The following is a 24,658-nucleotide window of genomic DNA, read 5'->3' on the forward strand; positions in this document are numbered from 1 at the left end:
AGACCCTGTCTCATAAATCAATCAATCAATCAATCAATCAATCAATACATACATACATACAGAAGGATATTCTTCAGTTTTCCTGATCCGCTTAAGGAGGTGGCTAAGAATTCCAAGGCCAGCTAGTTATCTCAGAAGCAATTTGACTGACAGCGAAGACACGATAAATAACCAAACAAGGTGAACTGACTGAGGCTGCCATTTACACAGAACATAAACAGTGTCCCCTGGAATTGCACAAGGTGGTAGCCTTCTTCTAAGCACATCTGGCTTCCAATCAACCTACAGGGCAAACTGAATTCCAGCCCTTTAGTTTCCGAAGTCCCCTTGTTTCACTTCTCGATTGCCATGTATCAAACCATTCCAAAACGTGTGGTTAAAACGGTATTCTCATAATTCTCTTGGTTAACAGGACTCAGCTAGATGTCTTTAGTGTCATGTGGCATCAGCAAGGGCCACTCATGAGGGTGCATTCAGCTGGGAGTCTGATGGGGTTGAAACCTTCAAGAGACACAAGTCTGGGCTTTTAGTGCTGTGACTAGAGCACCTTGGTTCTCCTATGCGTCGTCTCTCACCATTCAGTAATTTAGCCCAAGCTTCTCGTTTGGAAACATGTCAGCTCATTTTCAAGAGCAAAAGTGGAAGCTGCCAAAATATCACTTCCATAATATCCTATTAGTCAAAACAAGTCACAAGTTCAGCCCACACTGAGGAAAAAAACAGACCTTATTGGAAGTAGCATGTGCACAGAGGATGAGAGCAACTGTTGGTGGCCATCTTTGGAGATGATCTACCACACCTCTAAATCTGTGAGATAAGAGTGTAGGTTTCTGATAACTTTGGAATTGAATGTATGGTAAGCTGTTTCCAGAAACAAATGCCCAATTAAGAACAAAGACTGGTTTCTTGGAATGAACATGACTTGTCGAGGATAAAGATGTTTATATCTCACATGGAACATTTGTGAGGAGCCATGGAGCCAGAGTTGTGCAATAGTACAGGTTATTTTCTCCATTCTTGGGCACAAGTAAACAAATCCCCAAACCCCCAAATGGTAACATGACCTGGACTTAAAGATATTGCACAAGAGGTCAGGGGCAAACTGATGTTTTGGCACCAGGGACATTTCTCATCGCTGGGCAATCCTTTGTTTCCTTCTTGGTGACATTCATTGGGATTTTGTTGCAGATACCACACAGGAAGAAGGCTATTAAATTGCCCCTATCAGCAGGAAACAGTCTGGAGGAGGCAGTCACAAATAATTTTGTGGAAGAAAGTGCTGAGGCAAAACCAGTTGAGGTCCGATTCCATGATCCCAATGAACAGCAAAGAGTGGCTTCTAGAAGTCCTAGCACACATCACATACTATCATTCAGCAAAGTAGTTTTCATATTTTATTCTCATGACATTCAACACTTTGATATGCTGTACATATGTACACCTGTGAGACACAAGAGGTAGAGGAAACTAATGCTGAGAGCCTCAGTGAGCCAGGCCTTCTCCCTGCTGCCATTCATTTCACTTGATGGGATTGGTTATTTGAGCCTGAGCACACTAAACTAGCTGAGAGTTGTGTGGTAAGAGGATTCCTGCTGTCTCACTGGGGCTTTTTCTCAAACCAGGGTTTCTTAACTCCATGTCCAAGAATGGACTTCAACGGCACAATTTCCTCAACTATAGACAAATGTGTGCATATTTACAAGGGTGATTTTTAAAAATCCAGTGCTTTAATTAGAGTCTCAAGGACAGAAGAAAAAAGTGGTAAAACGATCATAGCCGAGCTGTGCTGCTTGATCCTGGTACAGCTCGTGAGACTTTGTTTTGACCCACCCCACCCAGAACTATAAGGACAAATCAGTACAAATCAAAGTTGAGGACAAGTCAAAAGCATCACCTTGTCATTTAAAGGTTATACCACACTGTTAAAAGTTACTTGGCTGGGCGCGGTGGCTCCTGCCTGTAATCCCAGCACTTTGGGAGGCTGAGGTGAGTGGATCACCTGAGGTCAGGAGTTCAAGACCAGCCTGGCCAACAGGGCAAAACCTCATCTCTACCAAAAACACAAAAATTAGCCAGATGAGGTGGTGGGCACCTGTAATCCCAGCTACTTGGGAGGCTGAGGCAGGAGAATCGCTTGAACCCGGGAGGCAGAGGTTGCAATGAGCCGAGATCATGCCACTGCACTCCAGCATGGGTAAGAGCGAGACATCGTCTTAAAAAAAAAAAAAAAAAAAAAAAAAGGCCAGGCGTGACAGCTCACACCTGTAATCCCAGCACTTTGGGAGGCTGAGGCGGGTGGATCACGAAGTCAGGAGATCGAGATCATCCTGGCTAACACGGTGAGACCTCATTCTACTAAAAATACAAAAAATTAGCCAGGCGTGGTGGTGGGCACCTGTAGTCCCAGCTACTCGGGAGGCTGAGGCAGAAGAATGGCATGAACCCGGAAGGCGGAGCTTGCAGTAAGCCAAGATCGCACCACTGCACTCCAGCCTGGGCGACAGAACGAAATTCCGTCTCAAAAAAAAATTACTTAATATGACTCATTATCCCCAGATAAGAAATGGGAACATAGCATGGAAGCATCAGGTGACCAGACCTCATGATAACAATGCCGAAAGTATGGGATTTGGACTCAGGGAAGCAAGGCTCTCTCATTCTATTGCTATAACACAGCAGCAAGACCGCTATGAGCCTCACTTTTTCATCTAAAAGAAGACTATAATATCCACCTTACTGTGCTGTGGTGAGGAATGAAGAAAACTATGGAAGTAAAGGGACAGTGCTTACTAAACAGTTTATTCCTAAATCAGAAAAAATGCCAGAATGAGGCACATCTTTTGCTTCCTGGTTTAGCTCTGTAGCCCCCTAAAGTTGCTGCTTCTAAAGCCAACTAACATCAATCAATTCTGTTTTTTGTTTTTTTGAGACAGGGTCTCATTCTGTCACCCAGGCTGGAGTGCAGTGGCATCATCTCGGCTCACTGCAACTTCTACCTCCCAGGTTCAGGCGATTCTCGTGCCTCAGCCTCCCAAGTAGCTGAGACTACAGGCACGTGCCCATGTCTGATTTTCCTACTTTTTATAGAGCTGGGGGTTTCATCATGCTGCCCAGGCTAGTCTCGAATTCCTGGACTCAAGCAATCCGCCCACCTTGGCCTCCCAAAGTGCTGAGATTACAGACTATTACAGAGCTATCACGGCTGGCTTAAAAATCGGTCCTTTTTACTGTAATGAGTTAATTTGGTTGATAATTAAAAAATAATAAGAAGAAAAAATATAAAAAGAAAATCAATCCTTTTGCCTGAAAGTTTTCACCAGTTTCATTATTATCCTTGTAATGGAAGCCATTAGAAACAAAGAAATCCAACTAGAAGGGAGAGGATGATTCATCATTAAGGAATCAAAAACAGTGGAAGCAAACATAGAGGGGAGGGTGAGGGCTATCAAGGTAGACAGACCAGAATTGAAGTTTCTGGCTTTGCTGCTAACTTCCACCTTGGATTCCAGGTCTCCTTTGGCAAACCAGTGTACGCATCTACTGCACAGTGCTAATATGAGGGTCAAATGAGGCAGTATGAAGGTACAGTGACAACCATATGGGAAGCAACTAGCCCATGCTACGGCTCTCTTCCTCCAGAAATAGAGTAGGTACTTCCAATGAGCAGGTTTCAGGAATAATTTCAGACTTTTGCTCTTCTAATAAAGGAGCTTAAGCAGCTAAGCTTCTGTTATGCAGATAAGAGGGAGTTAAAAGCTGGGTGCAGTGGCTCACGGCTGTAATCCCAGCACTTTGGGAGGATGAGGCGGGTGATCACTTGAGGTCAAGAGTTTGAGACTGGCCTGGCCAACATGGCAAAACCCTGTCTCTACTAAACATACGAAAATTAGCCAGGTGGCCTGCACCTGTAATCCCAGCTACTTGGGAGGCTAAGGCAGGAGAATCGCTAGAATCCAGGAGGTGGACGTTGCAGTGAGCTGAGATCATGCCACTGCATTCCGGCATGGATGACAGAGTGAGACTCTGTCTTTTAAAAAAAAAAAAAAAAAAAAAAAAAAAAAGGGGTCGGGGTGCAGTGGCTCAAGCCTGTAATCCCAGCACTTTGGGAGGCCAAGGTGGGCGGATCACCTGAAGTCAGGAGTTCGAGATCAGCCTGGCCAACATGATGAAACCCTGTCTTTACTAAAAATACAAAAATTAGCTGGGCATGGTGACAGGCACCTGTAATCCCAGCTACTCGGAAGGCTGAGACAGGAGAATCACTTGAACCCGGGAGGCAGAGGTTGTGAGCCAAGATTGCGCCACTGCACTCCAACCTGGGTGACAGAGCCAGACTCCGACTCAAAAAAAAAAAAAAAAGAGGGAGTGAAATGGGATAGTCTCACTCAGAGTTACCAAGGGAAGTGAAACTCTGTTCCCACACCTGTGGGGGTTTAAATGAGATAATAAGTCCTTTTATTTTTCAGTGAGTAAAGTGGGATGGCAAAGTGAGTGGAGACCTGGGATCAGAACTGCGCAAAATACTTCAACTGTATGGGTTCTCACCACTACTGGCCACAGTGAGTGAAACCATTCCAGCCATACAATTCCCAGCCTCCTCCTTTCCACCATACGGAGGTTAGTGCTCAGCCACCCTTTTCCTGTGTTGGGTATATCTTATAGGAAAATGCAGCTATTTTCAAATATAATCATTTCAACCTGGGAGAGAGTCAATAATTAGAGGTGACACTGCTCAATACTGGTGAATGAGCTTGGAGATGAGAAGGGATATCTGTTCCCATCTCCCACAGGCATCAACTGTACCCCCATATATCCTAATTTCCTATTGGTGCCTTTGCCCCTAAAATCAGTGGAAAATGGCACTTAGTGAAAGAATGGGTAATACTGACTAATCATTGCTACGTATACTGATTAGCTGGAACCAAAGTGAGGCAGATCAAATTTGTGCTACCATCTAGAGAAGTTCAGAGTGAGCACTTCCTTGATCTTTACAGACAGCCTGTATCACAGGGAAAAACATTCCATAGCCACAAACCACATCCCTCAACAGTTTTACTGCTGGGGAAAGCAAATCCCAAGTGCATTTACTATTAGTAGCAGATCGTGTGCAACATTTTCATATATAAATGAGAGCTCCCAGATGAAACAGACTTGAGCAGAGAACATGCTTTATTGAGGAGTAGATATAGAAGAGCACATTCTACCACATGTGGGGAAGGGTTTAGCTTCTGTAAAAGGCCTTTATCCCTTAAGAAAACCCCTAGTGAAGTTGCTTTTGGATAAATTTTAACAGTGACACTGAAACTGGAGGGGAGCTGCCACTGAACATGCTTAAAATTAGCTCCCCCAACCCACAGTGAATATAAGTAGTGTACAGAGATGACAAGAGAAAGGCACAAATGACCGGAGTCAGGGATTGTGGTGAGGGCTCCACATGAAGACAGCATGTTGGAGGAGACCAAGTTGGGAAGGGTGACATGTCATACATCAAAAGTTGCCCCAAGATAGCAGGTTATAATGGGCTAGAGAGAAATTAGAGGGAACATCTCTTCCTTCACTTGAACAACACCAAAAATAGAAGACCAGAGAATAGAAGGATGGTGACAAATCCCAAAAAGGAAATGGAGGAGGAGTTCGTGGAAGGGCAGAAGCACTTTAATCCTAGAGGGAGGGTGAGGCACTGTTGAAAAGAGAAGCAAACCTTGGCAGGGGTGGCCATTCTGCCTTGCTGAGTCATGGGCTGAGATACGGAAGTCACTTTCAATCATTTTCAACTTCTCCCAGACAAAATCAGTGCAAGGTATATGGAAGTACAGATGTACTGTATCAGACTAGTGGAGGTGAAAAGGTTTCTGCAGTATAATTAACCAGTTAACACGCAGCATGAAAGGGAGAAGTGGACATTACTTTGGCACCTGCAAACGTAAAAAGTGGGAGTAAAGAGAGAAGGAAATATTTACTAGTGGGTACTTCACGGTGAGGCAAAAAGTAGTATCCACTCCCTTTCACCAAGACACTGCCCACTGCCCACAGGTGAACTCAAATCAAACCCAGAACCACCACCTCTTCATTCTTCTCTCCATCTCATTCAGATCAATTATATGCTATTACCATGACTAGTCCCTGGGAAACTCTTCAAAAGTATTTGGCTCTGGTTAGCCCAATACAGATCAAAAAGAGGTCTCTTAATCAAAATGAAGGAAAGAAATGTAAAGCAAGATGGAACCCAAAGTGACTGGACCCCCTGCCAATCCACACACACTCACAAGTGCCACCTCTTCCCTGCCCCTCCATAGAACACATATATAAGGAGTAACTGGAAAGGTCCTGGTGATGGCAGCCATATTTGGAGGTCTGGTGACCAGGTGGCAAGCACTAGTACCACACTTAGAAGACAACACAACCTCATGGGGCGAGAGGACATGAGGAGAGAACCAGTGACTGGACAGGTACAGTACCATAACAGAACTCCTTGGGTCAGTGCTGAGAGACCTGCACTCAAGTCTAATACAGATCCCATCCAGGCAACCTCACTGAGGCCGAAACAACAGTTCCTCAGAACCAGCGTCTGCAGTGTACACAAAGGTCGGAGCCAGGACAGTCCTGAGGGGGATGGCCTTCCCAAAGGATACTGTACTTGCCAATCACAAGAGCAACAGAAATGACAGACAGATCCCTAGGGTACGGATTCCTACTGCTGGGGTTCGCTGGCTCGGAATGACAGGTCACTTTAAGTGCCCTTGGGAGGGGTCCATTTTAAGCAGCTGGGATCCATGGTTTTATTGGAGTTGGACCTTTTGGCCTCTTTGGCTATCCACTCATCAATCAGGTCCTGAGGGAGAACAATGGGAAAAAGGATTATATACTTTCAACTCAAGTGCCTTTACATAGATTCCAAAATAACTAACTGCCAAGAAGGAATTGCCAAAGGTTTAACAACACATTAGGGTATCAAAAAAATACTATATTTTGACTTATAAACTGCTTTCCTATCTAATCCATTCTTCCTACTTTACCCTCAGTGAGAAATGAAAATCATCGCTCACCGACCTTTATTGTATGTATGAAATAATTTAAAAAATTAGAAGTGAGTATGAGTTGAGACAGCATTTGTGAACATTCCTCTACAGATGGGCAATTTCCTCCCATCTAAGAAAAACATCAAATGACAGAAGTGCTGTACAACATAAAGCTGCTTAACTGGAGCTGCTTAACTTGTGTCATCCAAATTTGAGACAGGAGCTTACCAAAACCTTCTGATAAGGATAAGGCAACACAGGCATCACTGCCAGCTACAGAAACGAGACCCAGTAAAAGAGGCGTGTAGACCAACTCCTTTAAAGGAAGGTTCTCGAGTCTTAAGGCCCCTACTTCGTTCTGCTAAGCCTTGAAGGACATCCAGCAATGAGCAAGCCGCTGATGAAAACCTTACCTGTCTCTTTAAAACTAGGTGTTTTCCCTTCCAGTACTTGAGCATCTGAAGGGCTTGCAGAGTGCTGACAATGTCCACAGGATTCACAGCTGTCTCCTGACTGATTTCTGAAACAGAAGAGGTACTGACAACCTGGCCAAAGTGCAGGTTCCCACCCCTTTGCCCCCAACCAAGGTCTACTTTCCCTTAAAGGGAATCCAAATGGACAGAATCTTCTGTACTCAACCCAATCTGTTTAGAAGGAGTTTACAAAGTATTCATTTGACCAGTCCAAATAACTACAGAAGAATATTACAGCAAGAAGCTACTCTTGGCCCCTTAGAAATCAGGGTCAAATATAGATCAAACTAAATTGTTCCACCCTTGCATAAATACACAGGGATGTCTTTCTCAGAAAGATGAACCAAAAGATCTGAAGTTTTACTTCTTGACTTTTGTAAGAATTAAAGTGTTGGCAACTTTGGATTTGAGAAGCCAATTAATAACCATTCCCAGGGGCCAAATGCTTTGGATTCCTAGGCAACTTTAGTGAGGGTCTCTGCAGTGGTCCATATTCAGTGGGCTTTCTGTTCTCATATTCAGGGGAAACACAATACCCAGTAAAATTAACTTCTTGGGTAACAATCAACCATTCCAAGGAGTCAAAAACCAACCTTTGATAGAAATCTCTTTGCCTTGGAAATTATGCAGGTAGCGGAGAAGTACTTCTTTCCAGTAACTGCGATAGCTTATAAGCCCCAGATCTGAGAGTGGACGTTCTGGGGAGCCAACTTTTTCTTCGACTTTGGAAAGCAAATAACCTGCCAGGGAACAAATACAGACTTTTTCTAGCAACACTAGATCTTATCCTAATAGCAAAAAACAGTGTGCCAACATGGAAGAAGGTTTAAGAAGCACAGTCTACTCCATTAGGGTTTAGTCATTCAATGGAATACTGTGTGGCTAAGTATAGTATACCGCCTTTGTATAAACAAATGGGGAAGAATGTGTATTTGCATTTACATGACACAGGAGTCCCCTCTTATTCACAGGGAATGTGTTCCAAAACTCCCAGTGGAGGCTCAAAACTGTGGATAGTACCAAATCTTATCTATACTATGTATTTTCCTATCAACACATTCCTATGCTATAGTTTAACGTATAAATTAGGAACAGGAAGAGAGTAATAGTAAAACAGAACAATTGTAACGATATACTGTAATAAAAGTTATGTGAAGGTTGTCTGTCTCTCAAAATATCTTATTTTACTGGACTCACCTATTTTTGGACCGCAGTTGACTACAGGTAATTGAAACTGCAGAAAGTGAAATGGCAGATAAGGAGGGCACTACTGTAATAGACACTAAAAGAACTCTGGAAGGCTTCACTATTAATCATTTTGATAATAATGAATCTCTGTTGCAGGTGTGTGTTGGAAACAAGGGAGACAGGAAACAAAAATGTGAAGCCACTTCATTACCTAGTTTTTAAATATTTTTTAAATCTTTGAATGGTAAGAACAGATTAGCTCAGTACCACCTATGAGATAGTGCAGGGTGTAAAAAACCCAAATGATGAAGCCTCTAGTTATAAAGTCTAAACACCTAACATTCAATTTATACAAAATATACAAAACAACACTATGGAGATGCAGTCTGCAAAGTTCATAATCTGGGGAACCCTTTTAGACAACTAACCTGCTTTCTTCAACAAAAACACAGCAAGGAAAAAAAGATGGGAGTGGAAAGTTTTAGACTAAAAGTGAATTATGAGCCATATTTCTCAATCCCACTATCAATTTTACCTGGATCTGAGTATTAAAAAAATAAAAATAAAAAAAGAACAAAATCACACCAGGGAAATTTGATTATCACAATTTATGACATGAAGGAGTTTTTTGTTTTTCTTTTTTTTTTGGGATGGAGTCTTGCTCTGTTGCCCAGGCTGGAGTGCAGTGGCACAATCTGGGCTCACTGCAAGCTCTGCCTCCTGGGTTCACGGCATTCTCCTGCCTCAGCCTCCCAAGTAGCAGGGACTACAGGCACCCGCCACCACGCCCAGCTAATTTTTGTATTTTTAGTAGAGACGGGGTTTCTTCACCTTGTTAGCCAGGATGGTCTCGATCTCCTGACCTCGCGATCCGCCCGCCTCGGCCTCCCAAAGTGCTGGGATTACAGGCGTGAGTCACCGCGCCCTGCCAAGTTTTTTTTTTTTTTAAGGTGTAACAGACCTTATCTTTCAGAGATATCAAAATAATGGCAAGTGAAAATGTAGGTAAAACAAGATTAGCCCCCCAAAAAACGGTAATTATTGAAGCTGGGTGATGGGTATAGGGGGGTTTATTATACTTTTGTTAATGCTTAAAAATTTCTATAAAATCAAGTTTATAAGAACAGTGTTACCTATTCAAAGATACATAGTTCCCCTCTTATGTCACTTCCCAGTTCATCTCTTCTCAGGTGACTTAAAAATGAAAGAAGGCGGCCGGGCACGGTGGCTCACGTCTGTAATTCCAGCACTCTGGGAGGCCGAGGTGGGTGGATCACCTGAGGTCGGGAGTTCGAGACCAGCCTGACCAACATGGAGAAACTCCGTCTCTACTAAAAAAATACAAAATTAGCTGGGCATGGTGGCACATGCCTGTAATCGCAGCTACTTGGGAGGCTGAGGCAGGAGAATCGCCTGAACCCGAGAGACAGAGGTTGCAGTGAGCCAAGATCGGGCCATTGCGCTCCAGCCTGGGCAACAAGAGCAAAATTCCATCTCAAAAAAAAAAGAAAGAAAGAAGGCTTGGAAGGCTAATTCTAGGAATTCCAATTTTGGTTACAATATACCCCGTCCTATGACAGTGGACATCAAATATAGAATAACACACAGTGGAGTCTTGTTATTCACAGCAGTTATGTTTTATAAAGTCACTGAGAACCTGAATTAGTGAATACTGAACCACTGCTCCTAGGGGAAATACAGGGAGGGTTAGGTTCCTGCAAGCCTCTGGTCACATACTGGTCAACCATCAATACATAACCTTATTTTATGTTTCTGTTTAAAATGCCTTATTTAATATACACTGTTGATATCATTAACATTGAACTCAATGCCAGCAACTCTCTAATTCACCTGAAGAAAGCTATCTAACCCCTGTAAGGTACCCCAGTATTCCTGAGATTAGGAACACCAGACACATCAGTACTACTCATAGGGGCCATTTAAAATCAACAGAAGGCCAAAACCATGTGGCATTCTCAGACTGAAAATGAACTTGTTTACAGTATAAGAGCTGAAAACTCTGAAGTCAGCTGGGAATGTGTGCATCCATGACTCTTACTTTTTGCTGCGCTGTGCATGTTCACGAATGACCACAAAAATGTTAAGATTGATTTTGGGGTTACAAATAAAATTTACTGAGTAAGCAAATTCACAAACACAGAATCCACAATTAATGAGGGCAGAGTATATTATGCAAAGGGTCCATTGGGTACATGGATTACCTCTAGACAAGTCCCTACAAAAGTGAAATCCCTAGCATCAAGGAACAGATTTTAAGCCTCATGCATGTATGTGCTGTTTAAAAGTCTCAAACTGGGATAATCCTAAAGAGCTTACTTTATCATCCTCTGTACCTCCTACTCATTAAGGAGGAGTCCTGTACTCCTTCAATGTTCAATGTGTATCAGGCAGAATGACAATGTTCAGGTTTTTCCTACTTGTTTATTCATTTACTAAATATCCATGTACCTCCACTACATTCCAGGAATTGCAGAGACCACAGGACAAAAAGACAAACAATATTCACATGGTCCCTGCCTTGTGGAACTAATGACTTAGCAATTTCACTTACTGAAATCAATAAGCATCTTGCCATAGCCCTGTCTCATGTACTGAGGCATAGTAAGGATACAGGATACGTTGTAGTTGAGGAATGAATTCTTTTCCTAAAATCAAGAGCAAACAGATGAACACGTCATGAGGATTTGAAACCAAAGGTTTCAGCACTTCCACAGATGCAAAATAAGGCTGCTTGCAAAACATCTGGCTAACCAGTCCCAAAGGGTGGCTGCCAGGCTCACAGCTGTTATAACCACACCCTTTATCATGGCCAAAGCCATTAATCATCCCAGGATTTCCCTAGCTGAGACCTCCAGCCTCATTTTAAGGGGGCTGACTCTGGGTTCCTGACAGCCACAGAGCAAGGCAAGAAGGTTAAGACTGCTGACTCAGTCTATAGAAGCCCACTTTAAATGCAATCTTTGAAAAGGAGCTGCCTACTGGAAGAGAAGGGAAGGAAACAACACTGTAGGTCCCCATTCTGCAAAGGGATTTAAAAAAAAAATCAAATTGAACCAAATCAAAATGTGTGATTCCACTTGTAGGAAATGTCCAAAATAGGAAAATTTATAGAGACAGAAGGACTGAGAGGGATTGAGTACAAATAGGAGTGATTGCTAACAATTTCTTCTAGGATAATGCAAACTGGGTTGATTGCACAACTCTGTGAATACACTATAAACCACTAAATTGTACCCTTTCAGTGCGTGAATTTATGGTATATGAATTATATTTCAATAAAGTTGTTATACTGAAAGTCATAAACTTTTATGACTTGGGCCAGGCGCAATGGCTCACACCTGTAATCCCAGCACTTTGGGAGGCTAAGGCGAGTGGATTACTTGAGGTCAGGAGTTCGAGACCAGCCTGGCCAACATGGTAAAACACCATCTCTACTAAAATCACACAAAAAATTAGCTAGGCGTGGTGGCAGGTGCCTGTTATCCCAGCTACTCAGGAGGCTGAGGCAGGAGGGTCACTTGAACCTGGGAGGCAGAGGGTGCAGTGAGTCAAGATCACACCTCTGTACTCCAGCCTGGGCAACAGAGTGAGACTCTGTCAAAAAAAAAAAAAAAAAAAAAAAATCTGGCCTTGGGTCTTTAAAAGGCGCAGTAGTGTTATCACTGAAGGGACTGTGCTAGAAGGAGCCCAGCTAAACAATCAGGCAAAAGGAGTATATTCCTGGTTTTAAGCTAATAACATAGAGGCAGGCAAAGCCAGGAGAACTGGCTTGACTACAAGATGTGGGCTTGTGGGTTACTAGAGAGGGCTCTGGCCAGTTATTAACAGGCAGCTCCAGTCCACAATTCTAGAAATGAATGAACCAGAAGCTTTTAATAAAAACTGCATTTTCATTAAACAATCTTTGATACATGGGTTTGCCTTTTTTTTTTTTTTTTTTAAATTTAAGGAAGGGGTGTCATCATTGCCCAGAGTACAGCTTCTTCCTGTCAGTGATTTGAGCCCCCAACTGGGAACATGGATCACCCTGCTCTGGCTATTGGCTTCTTAATCTCCAGATACTGCTTACCTTGGAAAAATATCCAATCAGGTGACAGCCAGTGTTGTCCGCCTCTGTCATAACATAGAACAGGAAGGGCTCCACATCATAATATAATGTCTTGTGGTCCAGAAAAAGTTTGGCCAACAGGCACAGGTTTTGGCAGTAGATCTGGAAGCAGAGAAACAGAGTTCATGTGTGGACCACTGATTCCTAAACAGATAAAGGCCTAAAATTCACAAACATACCATAATTATTAATGAAACACACTGTGTATTTTGGCAAAAGAAGAGTTGTATGTCCTTCACAAGGTGTGATGGAGAAAAAACACATGACTTCTGAAACCTGTGAATATACAACATTACAACTCCTTTCTAAAGTCACCACCTTTTACCTTGTTTTTCTTGCCATCCACTTCAAACACAGAGATTGAACCTTTGCGATATATCTCATCACCAGGTGGGTGTTTCCACACACATTTGGCCTGCAAGACAATGAAATTCACATCAGGAAACCAAAGCCTCCCAACAAGACTGCTCCTCAAAAGGGAAAAGGAATGACAGGTAAAATGTGGTTAACTGAGCTACAGGACAGTTGGACAAGCTGAGAACATACAGCAAAACAGAGATTTTTTTCCATAAAACAAAGGCTTCCAAAGTCATTTGAATATATTTATGACACTTTTATAGCAATCTGGAACAAGTATTCTGGATTACATTCTGGCACTGCTTTAGCCCAGGAGATTAAAATCACCCACTACATAAAGGCCAAATAAATAACAATACGCTTGCTTATTACCAAATGTCTCAAGCCAACAGGAAATTCTTAAGCAGCTTATTTCCAGCAGCTTAGGGTGGCTAAGTACTTTACTCTCACCTTTACCCATAACTTCTCATTACCACCTAACCATGATGGCCTTCTTTGTTCAGATTAGAAAACCTACTCACAATGATAAAAACCATGTACCACTACCTGTCTGCCCTTCTCCCCTGCAAGTGCATTCTCTTTGTTATATAAGGAAATTAAGAGAAAGTCCTGTGGCAAAAAAAGGAAAAAAAGAAAGGCAAGCAGCCTAGCTGAGCAGCAGGAAGCTAGGGTCACTTGGCCACAAGGGGGCACAAAGTACCCCCTTTTCCTCACCCTCAAGTGCTAATTGTTTTAATGCAGCCAGCCAGCCAGCCAGCCATCTGCTGTTAGGTGAATTCTTTAAAAGGTTTACATTTTAAAATGTTTAAGGCCTGGTGCAGTGGCTCACGCCTGTAATCCCAGCACTTTGGGAGGCTGAAGTGGGCAGATCACCTGAGGTCAGGAGTTTGAGAGTAGCCTGGCTAACATGGTGAAACCCCGTCTCTACTAAAAATACAAAAATTAGCCAGGTGTGGTGGCGGGGGCCTGTAATCCCAGCTACTCTGGAGGCTGAGGCAGAAGAATCCGGGAGGTGGAGGCTGCAGTGAGCCGACACTGCACCACTACACTCCAGCCTAAGTGACACAGAGCGAGACTCTGTCTCAAAAAAAACAAAAAAAGGAAAAAAAGAAAAGTGTTTAAAAAGTATAGATATATAAAAAAAATTTTTTTTTTGAGATAGGGCGTCACTGTCTCACCCAGGCTGAAATAGCACGATCATAGCTCACTGCAGCCTCGAACTGCTGGGCTCAAAAGATCCTCCCATGTAGCTAAGATTATAGGCGCATGGCACCATGCCTGGTTAGTTAATTTTTAAAACGGTTTTTGAAGCAACAGAGTCTCACTATTTTACCCAGGCTGGACTCAAATTCCTGGCCTCAAGCAATCTTCTCACTTCAGCTTCCCAAAGTCCTGGGATTACAGGTATGAGCACCTGGCCCATGAAACACTTTCTATTAAGTAACTTTACTGCAACTCTTTTTGTCAACTCAAGAAGCATGTTCCAATTTGTCATATGTAAATCCAAATATTTATTAACTGGAATCCCTCCAAGAAAATTCCATCTGTAGTTTGTTCCTATCTCTACCCCTTTACTCATGCTGGCTCTTCCCAACAATAACCAATCTCATGTAACAATTATTATTTGTTTAGAAACAGAAGCCAAGCCAAAGGAAGACCATTTCATTTCAGTGATCACACCTGAAGCAATGGGAATAAGAACAGGCATGGAATAAAATAGGTATTTCCTGAAATCTGATTTTTATATCATATGATATGGAAGATTTTCAAATATTCAGAATGTTTATTTGATTCTCAGATTTATTCAGACCCTTTGTTTTCTCCTTCTATTACTATTTCTTGCCCTTTTGGCTATTTCATTGGTTAGTGTCACTCAACAACCAGTAACAAAAAGGAAAAAAGGCATAAATGGTAAGCAGTTCACATCAATAAAAATACCTGCTTTCACATAGTAAAACCATTTTACTTTATCTCCACGGACTGCCATCTGTGTCAGTGCCCCTCCTTCTGACCCCATTATTTCCTGTGCACTGATATTTCTACCAATTGCCGCCAATCACCTCCCCTCCATGATTCTAGCTAGCCCCATGCAGTCAAGTGTGCCAGGGCCTGGAGAACCTGAGTCAAAGCAACAGTTCTGGGCCCCGAACGTACAGACCACATGCTCCTGAACTGGGAACATAAAAAAGCAGTATCACCAACCAAACTGGGGAGAAGAGTATAATGACAGAAATCACAGGAAGCCTGGGTCATAGATGCTCAACATATGGAAATCCTGGGAAATAAAAAAGGAAGGGGAAGGAAAAAGAGACACCCCAGAGGCCTTAGAGCCAAATTATACTGTGATTATGAGAACAAGGGCCGGGCACGGTGGCTCATGCCTGTAATCCCAGCATTTTGAGAAGCTGAGGTGAGTGGATCATGAGGTCAGGAGATCAAGACCATCCTGGCCAAAATGGTGAAACTCTGTCTCTACTAAAAATACAAAAATCAGCCAGGTGTGGTGGCGTGCAACTGTAGTCCCAGGTACTCAGGAGGCTGAGGCAGGAGAATCGTTTGAATCTGGAAGGCAGAGGTTGCAGTGAGCCAAGATCGCGCCACTGCACTCCAGCCTGGGCAACAGAGCAAGACTCCACCTCAAAAAAAAAAAAAAAAAAAAAAAAAAAGAAAAAGAAAAAGGCTTCTCTGCCTGAAAGGCTAATCTAATCTCTACTCCTTCCCCTGTTCCACACCCTTGCTCCATGGCAGAAATTCCCCTTAAGACAAAGCTCATTCCATAACAGAGGTGTGAAAAATGGCTTTTTTTTTTTTGAAGCTGCAAAAAATCTAGTAAACATATTTGTCAACAATAATAGATTCAACTCCTTATACCTGTTTTATTAGGAAAAAGAGGGGAAGGCACCAAAGGACCCATTCTGCTACTCTCATAATCTGTCACAGGCTGATCACTCTTAAATATTAATAAGTACCCATTCAACATGTATTTCTTGGGCATCAGTTGTCCACATTAGTTGCTAGGGATATGAAAGTGAGCCATGCTGTCTCTGCTCTGCCTAATGAAGTCTGTATTTTCATCTAGTTTGGGACACACAAAACCTGTGGGCAGAGGTAATTCATATTCCAAGGAGGAAATGAAGCGGAGTAGGCAGCAAGAACAAAAGACAGGAAGATGTACATGACAGGATGTGGGTAAAGGCCCTCAGCTGCTTTGGGTGGCACCCAGCACAAGCCATACCTCAGGCTCTACACCCCGCCTTAAGCTGTGGCCTGCCATTTCCTATGCCTTCATCCCACTGCTGAGGACCACTATGAAGGTGCTTGAACAGATGCCATCGCTATGGCAAAATCTAGAGACCCTACAGCTTACTGCCATCATGGTCAAGGCAGAGGAACCCAAGACAACTCACCATGTGCCGGCGGAGTATCGTTTGGCTCTTCATATATTTTAAACAGAATTCACACATATAGAGACGTCCCAGCCGTGCATATTCTTCAGGATATGGAGAATGGTACCAGGTATCAAGCTCATAGCGGCCAAAAGCAATTGTTTTAATCATGTTGCTTCCCTCTGTGATTTGGCCTTGCAACCTTAACTTCTCCTATTGCCAAGAAATCAAAAGTCAAACGAGGATCAGAATTTATTATCTTTGCTTTTAGGCAGGGCACAGTGGCTCCTGTAATCCCAACACTTTGGGAGGCTGAGGCAGGCAGATCACTTAAGGCCAGGAGTTCGAGACCAGCCTGGCCAAAATGGCAAAACCCCATCTCTACTAAAAATACAACAATTAGCAAGGTGTGGTGGCAAACAATTGTAATCCCAGCTACTTGGGAGGCTGAGGCAGAAGAATTGCTTGAACCCAAGAGGCAGAGGCTGCGGTGAACCGAGATCGCACTACTGCATTCCAGCCTGGGAGACAGAGCGAGACTCCTTTTTTAAAAAATAAATATTATCTTTGTTTTTAAAAGCGTGTGTGCATGCCACCACGCTAGGCTATGAAAAAATCAGACAGATTTGGCTTCTACCCATGACAATTTACAATAAAGAGAGCTACACGAAAAATCACGCAGGCGTACAGAAAACTTACTACCCATACTGCCCAGAGCACAGGTCTCAAGAGAGGTTTCTCTGCTACCTCCCACATTCTGGGCCTCACCAGAATGAGACCTTGGAAACTTCATTTTTATCAGCCTAGACCAAACTGCATTATAAAGAAAATCATCACAGATACAAACTCCCCACCCTTATAAAGTATTCTAAAACCAAACAAAAAACTTGATTTAGAATCTGTCTTATCTGCAGAAGCTTTTATAACGCTATATGAATCTCCGTGAAATACATCCACAATGGTCACTTAGAAAAAAAAGTAGGCCCTTTAAAAAATATTTTTTAAATGTGCATGATAATTCTAGAATCTAAACTCTAGAAGGCAGAAAGTATTTCTGGGTTGGGTGTAGTGGCATGCCTGTAGTCCCAGCTACTCAGGCTGACGTGGGAGAATCGCTTGAGCACTGAAGGTCGAGGCTGCAGTGAGCCATGATGGCACCACTGCACTCCGGTTTGGGCAACAGAGCAAAACCTTGTCTCAGGAAAAAAAAAAAAAATTCGGATATCCATCTCCATTCAGTGGCTCGGAGTTGGCTACAAAAGTATTATAATTTGTAAGCATAACCAGGTGTAAAGTTGTGAAAGGCTAGCCCAGGAAATGCTCCATGCCAGAATAGGATAGAGAAAACCAGCAGCAGTAACAGCCCATCCCAGCCAAGGGTAGCCAGCAAACCCTGCCTCCGCCAAGTTTCCAACAAGTCTAGTATTTGATACAATTTTTTTTTTTAATACAAGGGGGAAGGGGGTGAAGATGAGATTCACTTTAAAACTGAGCTTCCCTGAACACATTTAACCTGTATATCAGAGGTAAATTCAATCACCAGAATTTTCTTCAAGCAAAGTTGTTAAAAATTCTGCCTAGGACAGCAACTCAGTATAAACTAGCACTAAATAAATATCAGAATGGAAAACCAATGTATCAAACTTGGCTGTGTCAAAGATTAATTCTAAAACATCTGACAACAGCCTTTTCCATTATTCCTCTTCACTGTTATTTTCATTCTTAGTGCAGAGGAAACCTAGCAAAAGGGGAGTTCCTGTTAGGATTAAGAAAACAACAGAGATGAGTCTCTCCTAGGCTACAGGTTCTCAGAATTGCAAATTGCCCAGCTGAGACAAAGGGGAGCCTATGGTTTTATCCAGCTTCATCAGCTCTAGCCAAACTGGTACTTCCAGGAGCTGAGGTGGAAAGGAAGGAATAAAAAAAGGAAGGGAGGAGAGGTGATTCATTTTAAATCTGAAAGAGAAGGCTAGTCTCCAAAAAAGGACAGCTGGGAGACAGGGAAAGAGATTCCAGAAGCAAGGTACATTTAATTCCCATCAAAGTGATTTGCAATCATTTTTCCTGGCAATTCTAAGCACCTTTCACAAGTGGCCTTCAGTTTGGAGGTTTTAATACTCACCAAATCCTCTGAAGCCCGGGCTTGTGCTCTTCGGAAAAGATCCAAGTCATACTCGCTTGTCAGGTTTTCTAAAAGAGGTTCCCGTGTGTTCCCATAGGTCTGTCTGTGTTCCTAGGAAAATAACCAGAGCATGATACTCTGATACTCTCTGCTTCTAAGAACTTTTTAATCTATTTCATTTCAATCCATGCAAACCACACAACCATGAGCTATTTATTTAGTGCCTACATACTAGGTGCTAGGGATTGAGCACAAGACATACTACTTATCAGGTTAATGCCACAAGACTCCCACTACCCATCCCAGTGAATCTGGAGAGGAAATGCTACCACACCTCCAGAAGGGAGCTTCATTCTTCTACCTCTGAAAAGATACACTTTGTGGATCAGAACGCTATGCCTCCATTCCTTCATGTAAAAATGTACATGGCAGTACAAATAAATAAAGTACAACAAACCCAGAGACACTACAAATTCCCAGAATCCTGAGATTTGGAAGGAGCTTTGGTGGATACTCCCCGATTTAAAAACAAAACAAACAAAAACCAGATTCTCTAAGCCTTAGTCTAAGATTTTAGACTCAAAAGAAAATCTGCAGGAAGGGAGGGGCAGGGGCAGCTGGATGAAGCAGTCCTTTGTAACTTCTTTCACTTGAACTGCTCCAGTCACCATTACACTGTCTGCAAAAGGCATGCTACCCTCAAACTCCAGTCCACATGCACAGGAAAAATCGGCTGGACTCTTTAAAAATGACTTACTAAATATTAAGCAAGAATAAGACAGGGGAAAGCCACAGAAAATTAAAAGCATGAAAATAATCCAGTCTTAAATAATTCCCCAATCTTACCATGGCAGTCACTACAAGAATCCTTTCCAGGAAAGAGATTCTACAAAGGAAACTTCCCTTTTAAGCCTTTGATTTTAGCCCTTCCCACTCTGTTGTATGCTCCACCTCCCATCCAGAGAATAGGAGATAATGGTAGTTAAGTGGAGTGGAGGGCTTATCCCCAGGAAAACATTATAGATTTCACATACATATTACCATAAGAAGACACCATTCATCAGTATCTTTATCCCTATTAAAATTTTTTCTGGTTAATCTGATTCCATCTGCCGTGAATCTTTTTAAGTTTGGACTCTATCATCTAAGATTTGGGTTCTAAGCATTAGTTATTTCTTCTATTTTGAGGAACGCTGGGAAAAAAAAAAAAGCTTGAAAAAAGTCCTAGCCAGCATTTTAATCAAGGAGGTTGGGTCCTAATAACCTATCCCAAATTACTGAAAAGCAGAGCAGATGTTTGTTAAGGTTAAAAATTTCAGGAACTTTTACTTCAGACACTCTTTCTACCTGTATGATTTTGGGCAAGTTACCTCTCTCAGTCTTAGTTTTCCTGTATATAAAATACGGGAAATATCACCGATCATACTGGACTGTTAAAAGATCAAAGGAACAGCACAACCACAGTGCCTAGCACTAATCACTCAATATACGGTATCATTGTCTTATTACCCTTCTAACCAGTTTGCAGATAGAAACAGTGAACAAGACTGGGGCAAGCAAACAATCTGGTACCCTATAGCCCACTACTAAAGCCCTCACTCTACAAACCAACACAGTCTGGTGTAAAGGTCTAACTACAAATTCACCCCACAACCCATCTTACATTGGCCTATGTCCACGTATTCATAAAATTAGCATTTAAGACAGTGATGACTGTCAAAAAAGTAAATACAGGCCAGGTGTGGTGGCTCACACCTGTAATCCTAGCACCTTGGGAGGCCGAAGTGGGCAAATCACTTGAGGTCAGGAGTTTGAGACCAGCCTGAGCAACATGGTAAAACCCTGTCTCTACTAAAATTACGAAAATCAGCTGAATGTGGTGGCCCACACCTATTATTCCAGCTACTTGGGAGACTGAGGCAGGAGAATTGCTTGAACCCAGAACCCAGGAGGCAGAGGTTGCAGCGAGCTGCGATTGCACCACTGCTGCACTCCAGCCTGGGTGACACAGTGAGACTCTGTCTCAAAAACTCTGCCTCAAAAAAAAAAAAAAAAAAGTAAATACAGTCATCTCTTGATATCCCTGGGGGACCAGTTCCAGGAATGCCCCCCCAACCTCCCTGCATATAACAAAATCCATGGATGCTCCAGTCTCTTATGTAAATGACGTCATATTTGCATATAACCTGGGCACATCCAGCAGTATAGTTTAAATCATCTCCAGATTACTTATAATGTGATGTCAATGCCATGTAAATACCTGTTAACACTACTATTTCAGAAATAATGACAAGAAAGTCTGTACACGTTCAGTACAAACACACATTTTTTTCCCCGAATATTTCCGATCCGTGGTTGGTTGAATCCCCAGGAACAAAATCCATGGATACAAAGGGTCAACTATACATAGTCTGGCATATTTTTGTCTTAGTGAAGCCGTGCTCTGACTAAGTATTCACATCCCCTACATTTAAGAATCTATCTTCATGGCTAAATAAGAAAACATTCCAATTCTATGAAAAAAACTAAAATGTCAGAAAAAATCTAAAAGAGCAGCCATGAAAAAGAATGAAATCATGTCCTTTGCAGCAACATGGATGCAACTGGAGGCCATTATCTTAAGCAAATTAACACAAAAACAGAAAACCAAACACAGCATATCCTCACTTATAAGTGGGAGCTAACCACTGGGTACAGACGGACACAAAGAAGGGAACAATAAACACTGAGGATTCCAAAAGTGGGGAGGTGGACAAGGGTCGAAAAACTACCTATCACTATGTTCACTACTTGGGTGACAGGATAAGATCATTAGAAGCCTAAATCTTAGCATCACACAATAGATCTATGTAACAGACCTGCACATGTATACCCTTATCTAAAATTTAAAATAAATAAATATTTAAAAAAAAAAAAAAAGGCCGGGTGCAGTGGCTCATGCCTATAATCCCAGCACTTTGGGAGGCCGAGGCGGGTGGATCACAAGGTCAGGAGTTCAAGACCAGCCTGGCCAACATGGTGAAATCCCGTCTCTACTAAAAATACAAAAATTAGCCGGGTGTGGTGGTGGGTGCCTGTAATCCCAGCTACGTCGGAGGCTGAGGCAGAGAACTGCTTGAACCCGGGAGGCGGAGGTTACAGTGAGCGGAGATCGCACCACTGCACTCCAGCCTGGGTGACAGAGCGAGACTGTCTCAAAAAAAAAAAAAAAAAAAAGAAAAAAAGACTGTGAAAGAACACACATCAAAATGTTAAGCAGTGGTTTGTATCTTGAAGGTCAATTTTTTTTATTGGAATGTTTCTTCTCTATATTTTTGGTATTTTCAGTAGTAAGCATGTATTAACACATTTATAATAAAATATTTTCCTAAAAAAAGATGTTTAAGGCCGGGCATGGTGGCTAATGCCTGTAATCCCAACACTTTGGGAGGCCGAGGTGGGCAGATTACCTGAGGTCAGGAGTTCGAGACCAGCCTGGCCAACATGGTGAAACCCCATCTCTACTAAAAATACAAAAATTAGCTGGGCATGGTGGCACATGTCTGTAATCCTAGCTACTCGGGAGGCTGAGGCAGGAGAGTTACTTGAGCCCAGGAGGCAGAGGTTGTAGTGAGCCGAGATTGTGCCACTGCACTCCAGCCTGGCCGACTGTCTCAAAAAAAAAAAAAAAGATGTTTAAGTGAAAAGGCAGAATTCAAAGTGCTACATACAGTAAGAAGGTAATTATGTAAATAAGAGATTGTGGAAAAGCTAGGATATATCCAAAAACACTAACTGCAGCTATTTTTAGATAGTAGGATTTGTTTTCTTCCATATACTTTGCTTAATCACTCTAAATTCTCTTACAAATGTACATTACTTCTAAAGTTAGAAAAAAAATGTTAAAATACTACAACAAGATCTATTATAGAATATTCACCCAATTAATACCTTTTAATCATGGAGGAAATCTATTTTTCCATTAAAATAAGCAGACTACTATTAAGCTTGAATATTTTTATTCATACAGACGTTTCCAGTGCCATGGCATGTGTTCTAGCGGGTAAATTTAACCCTTTAAGATGAAAGTAAAATTTATGAACAACTAGAGGATCAAATTTTTTAAAATTTAAATTCTAACTGTATTTCATTTTCCCAAGACCTCCTGTTTCCACTCTCAACAACTCAGTTTTGGGGGATGAAATAAACTCTAAGCGCCATAGAAGAGTCACTTGGTATTCACATGTAGAGAATACCAAATGGCAAATCGGAAAGGCAGAAGCTCAGAAAGCAAAAGGAATCAAATGTGATAGCAGGAGTTCATGCTCATTAAATATTTAACTTTCCCTCACCATATATTTCTCTTTCTGTTCTTTGCTCAGTCCAGAATTTCTTTTCTTCCTGAGTTCAGCCACTTTTTCCTTATATCGAAGCTGCCTCTCCGTTGGTGCCTAAAAGGAAAAAGGAGAAAACTGAGAGAAAACTCCTCATAAAGCTAAACTTCAAAATGAAAGTGCCAAGGCCCAGCACGGTGGCTCACGCCTGTAATCTCAGCACTTCAGGAGGCCAAGGCAGGCAGACCACCTGAGATCAGGAGTTCAAGACCAGCCTGGACAACATGGTGAATCCTCATCTCTACTAAAAATACAAAAATTAGCCAGGCATGGTGGTGCACGCCTGTAATCCCAACTACTCGGGAGGCTGAGGCGGGAGAATCACCTGAACCTGGGAGGCAGGGGTTGCAGTGAGCCAGTCAGGCCACTGCACTCCAGCCTGGGAGACAGAGCGAGACTCTGTCACAAAAACAAAAAAAAAGAGAAGGTACCAAAACATTTAAAAAATTTTAGAGAAAAAAATGCCAGAAATTTTCTAGCCACACTGCAAATGATATGGCAACTTTATTTTATTCATTTGTATTATTTTTGAGGCAGGGTCTCACTCTGTCACCTAGGCTGAAATGCAGCGGCATGATCATGGCTCACTGCAACCTCTACCTCCTGTGCTCAAGCCATCCTCCTGCCTCAGCCTTCCATATAACTGGGACTACAGGTGTACACCACCACGCCCAGCTAATTTTTTCATGAATATGCAATTTAAAAATTCCAGATCAGGTTCTCATCACCCCACCACCTTTACTGCCAGTTAAATATAGGTTCGGGAATACAAACTTATTTTACTATTAACATAAACTAAGGATAGACGTCTCCACCAAAGCAACAAGAATAAAATTAAGATCATTTCAACTAATCATTTATAGAATGCTTACTGTTTTCCAATTAATGCTTATTGATCTGATCAACAGTGGTATAAAAATTCATTTATATATATTAATTTAAATAGAAAAACTGAATAAGAATAACACCCAAGGTTGGGCACGGTGGCTCATGCCTATAAGCCCAGCACTTTGGGAGGCCAAGGCGGGTGGATTACTGGATGTCAGGAGTTTAAGACCAGCCTGGGCCAGGCGCGGTGGCTCACGCCTGTAATCCCAGCACTTTGGGAGGCCGAGGCGGGTGGATCATGAGGTCAGGAGATTGAGACCATCCTGGCTAACACGGTGAAACCCCGTCTCTACTAAAAATACAAAAAAAAAATTAGCCGGGCAAGGTGGCGGGCGCCTGTAGACCCAGCTACTCGGGAGGCTGAGGCAGGAGAATGGCGTGAATCCCAGGGGACGGAGCCTGCAGTGAGCCAAAATCGCGCCACTGCACTCCAGCCTGGGCAACAGCGAGACTCCGTCTCAAAAAAAAAAAAAAAAAAAAAAAAAAAAGACCAGCCTGGCCAACATGGTGAAACTCCGTCTCTACTAAAAATACAAAAATTAGCTGGGCGTGGTGGTGTGCCCCTGTAATCCTAGCTACTTGGGAGACTGAGGCAAGAGAATCACTTGAACCCAGGAGATGGAGGTTGCAGTGAGCTGAGATCACACCATTGCACTCCAGCCAGGGCAAAAAGAGTGAAACTGTCTAAAAAATAAATAAATTAATTAAATTAAATTAAATTAA

At 42.4% G+C, this 24,658-nt stretch overlaps 1 protein-coding gene across 6 annotated transcripts in view; it reads right to left on the reverse strand.

The window, feature by feature from the left end:
• Window positions 1-5,151: 5,151 nt before the first annotated feature.
• KAT7 (lysine acetyltransferase 7) overlaps window positions 5,152-24,658 on the reverse strand; it is a 41,460-nt gene continuing 21,953 nt past the window's right edge. For all 6 annotated transcript variants that reach the window (XM_055258133.2, XM_055258134.2, XM_055258136.2 and 3 more), the window contains 9 exons: window positions 23,006-23,104; window positions 18,675-18,785; window positions 16,574-16,765; window positions 13,135-13,224; window positions 12,771-12,911; window positions 11,253-11,346; window positions 8,086-8,232; window positions 7,433-7,539; window positions 5,152-6,832 (listed from right to left, as the gene is read on the reverse strand). In XM_055258133.2, coding sequence (XP_055114108.1) covers window positions 6,731-6,832; window positions 7,433-7,539; window positions 8,086-8,232; window positions 11,253-11,346; window positions 12,771-12,911; window positions 13,135-13,224; window positions 16,574-16,765; window positions 18,675-18,785; window positions 23,006-23,104 — 1,083 coding nt within the window. In that variant the 3' untranslated portion in view covers window positions 5,152-6,730. The remainder of the gene's footprint in view (window positions 6,833-7,432; window positions 7,540-8,085; window positions 8,233-11,252; window positions 11,347-12,770; window positions 12,912-13,134; window positions 13,225-16,573; window positions 16,766-18,674; window positions 18,786-23,005; window positions 23,105-24,658) is intronic.

Source organism: Symphalangus syndactylus, chromosome 20 (assembly GCF_028878055.3).
Source record: "Symphalangus syndactylus isolate Jambi chromosome 20, NHGRI_mSymSyn1-v2.1_pri, whole genome shotgun sequence".
NCBI classification, from domain to species: Eukaryota; Metazoa; Chordata; class Mammalia; order Primates; family Hylobatidae; genus Symphalangus; species Symphalangus syndactylus.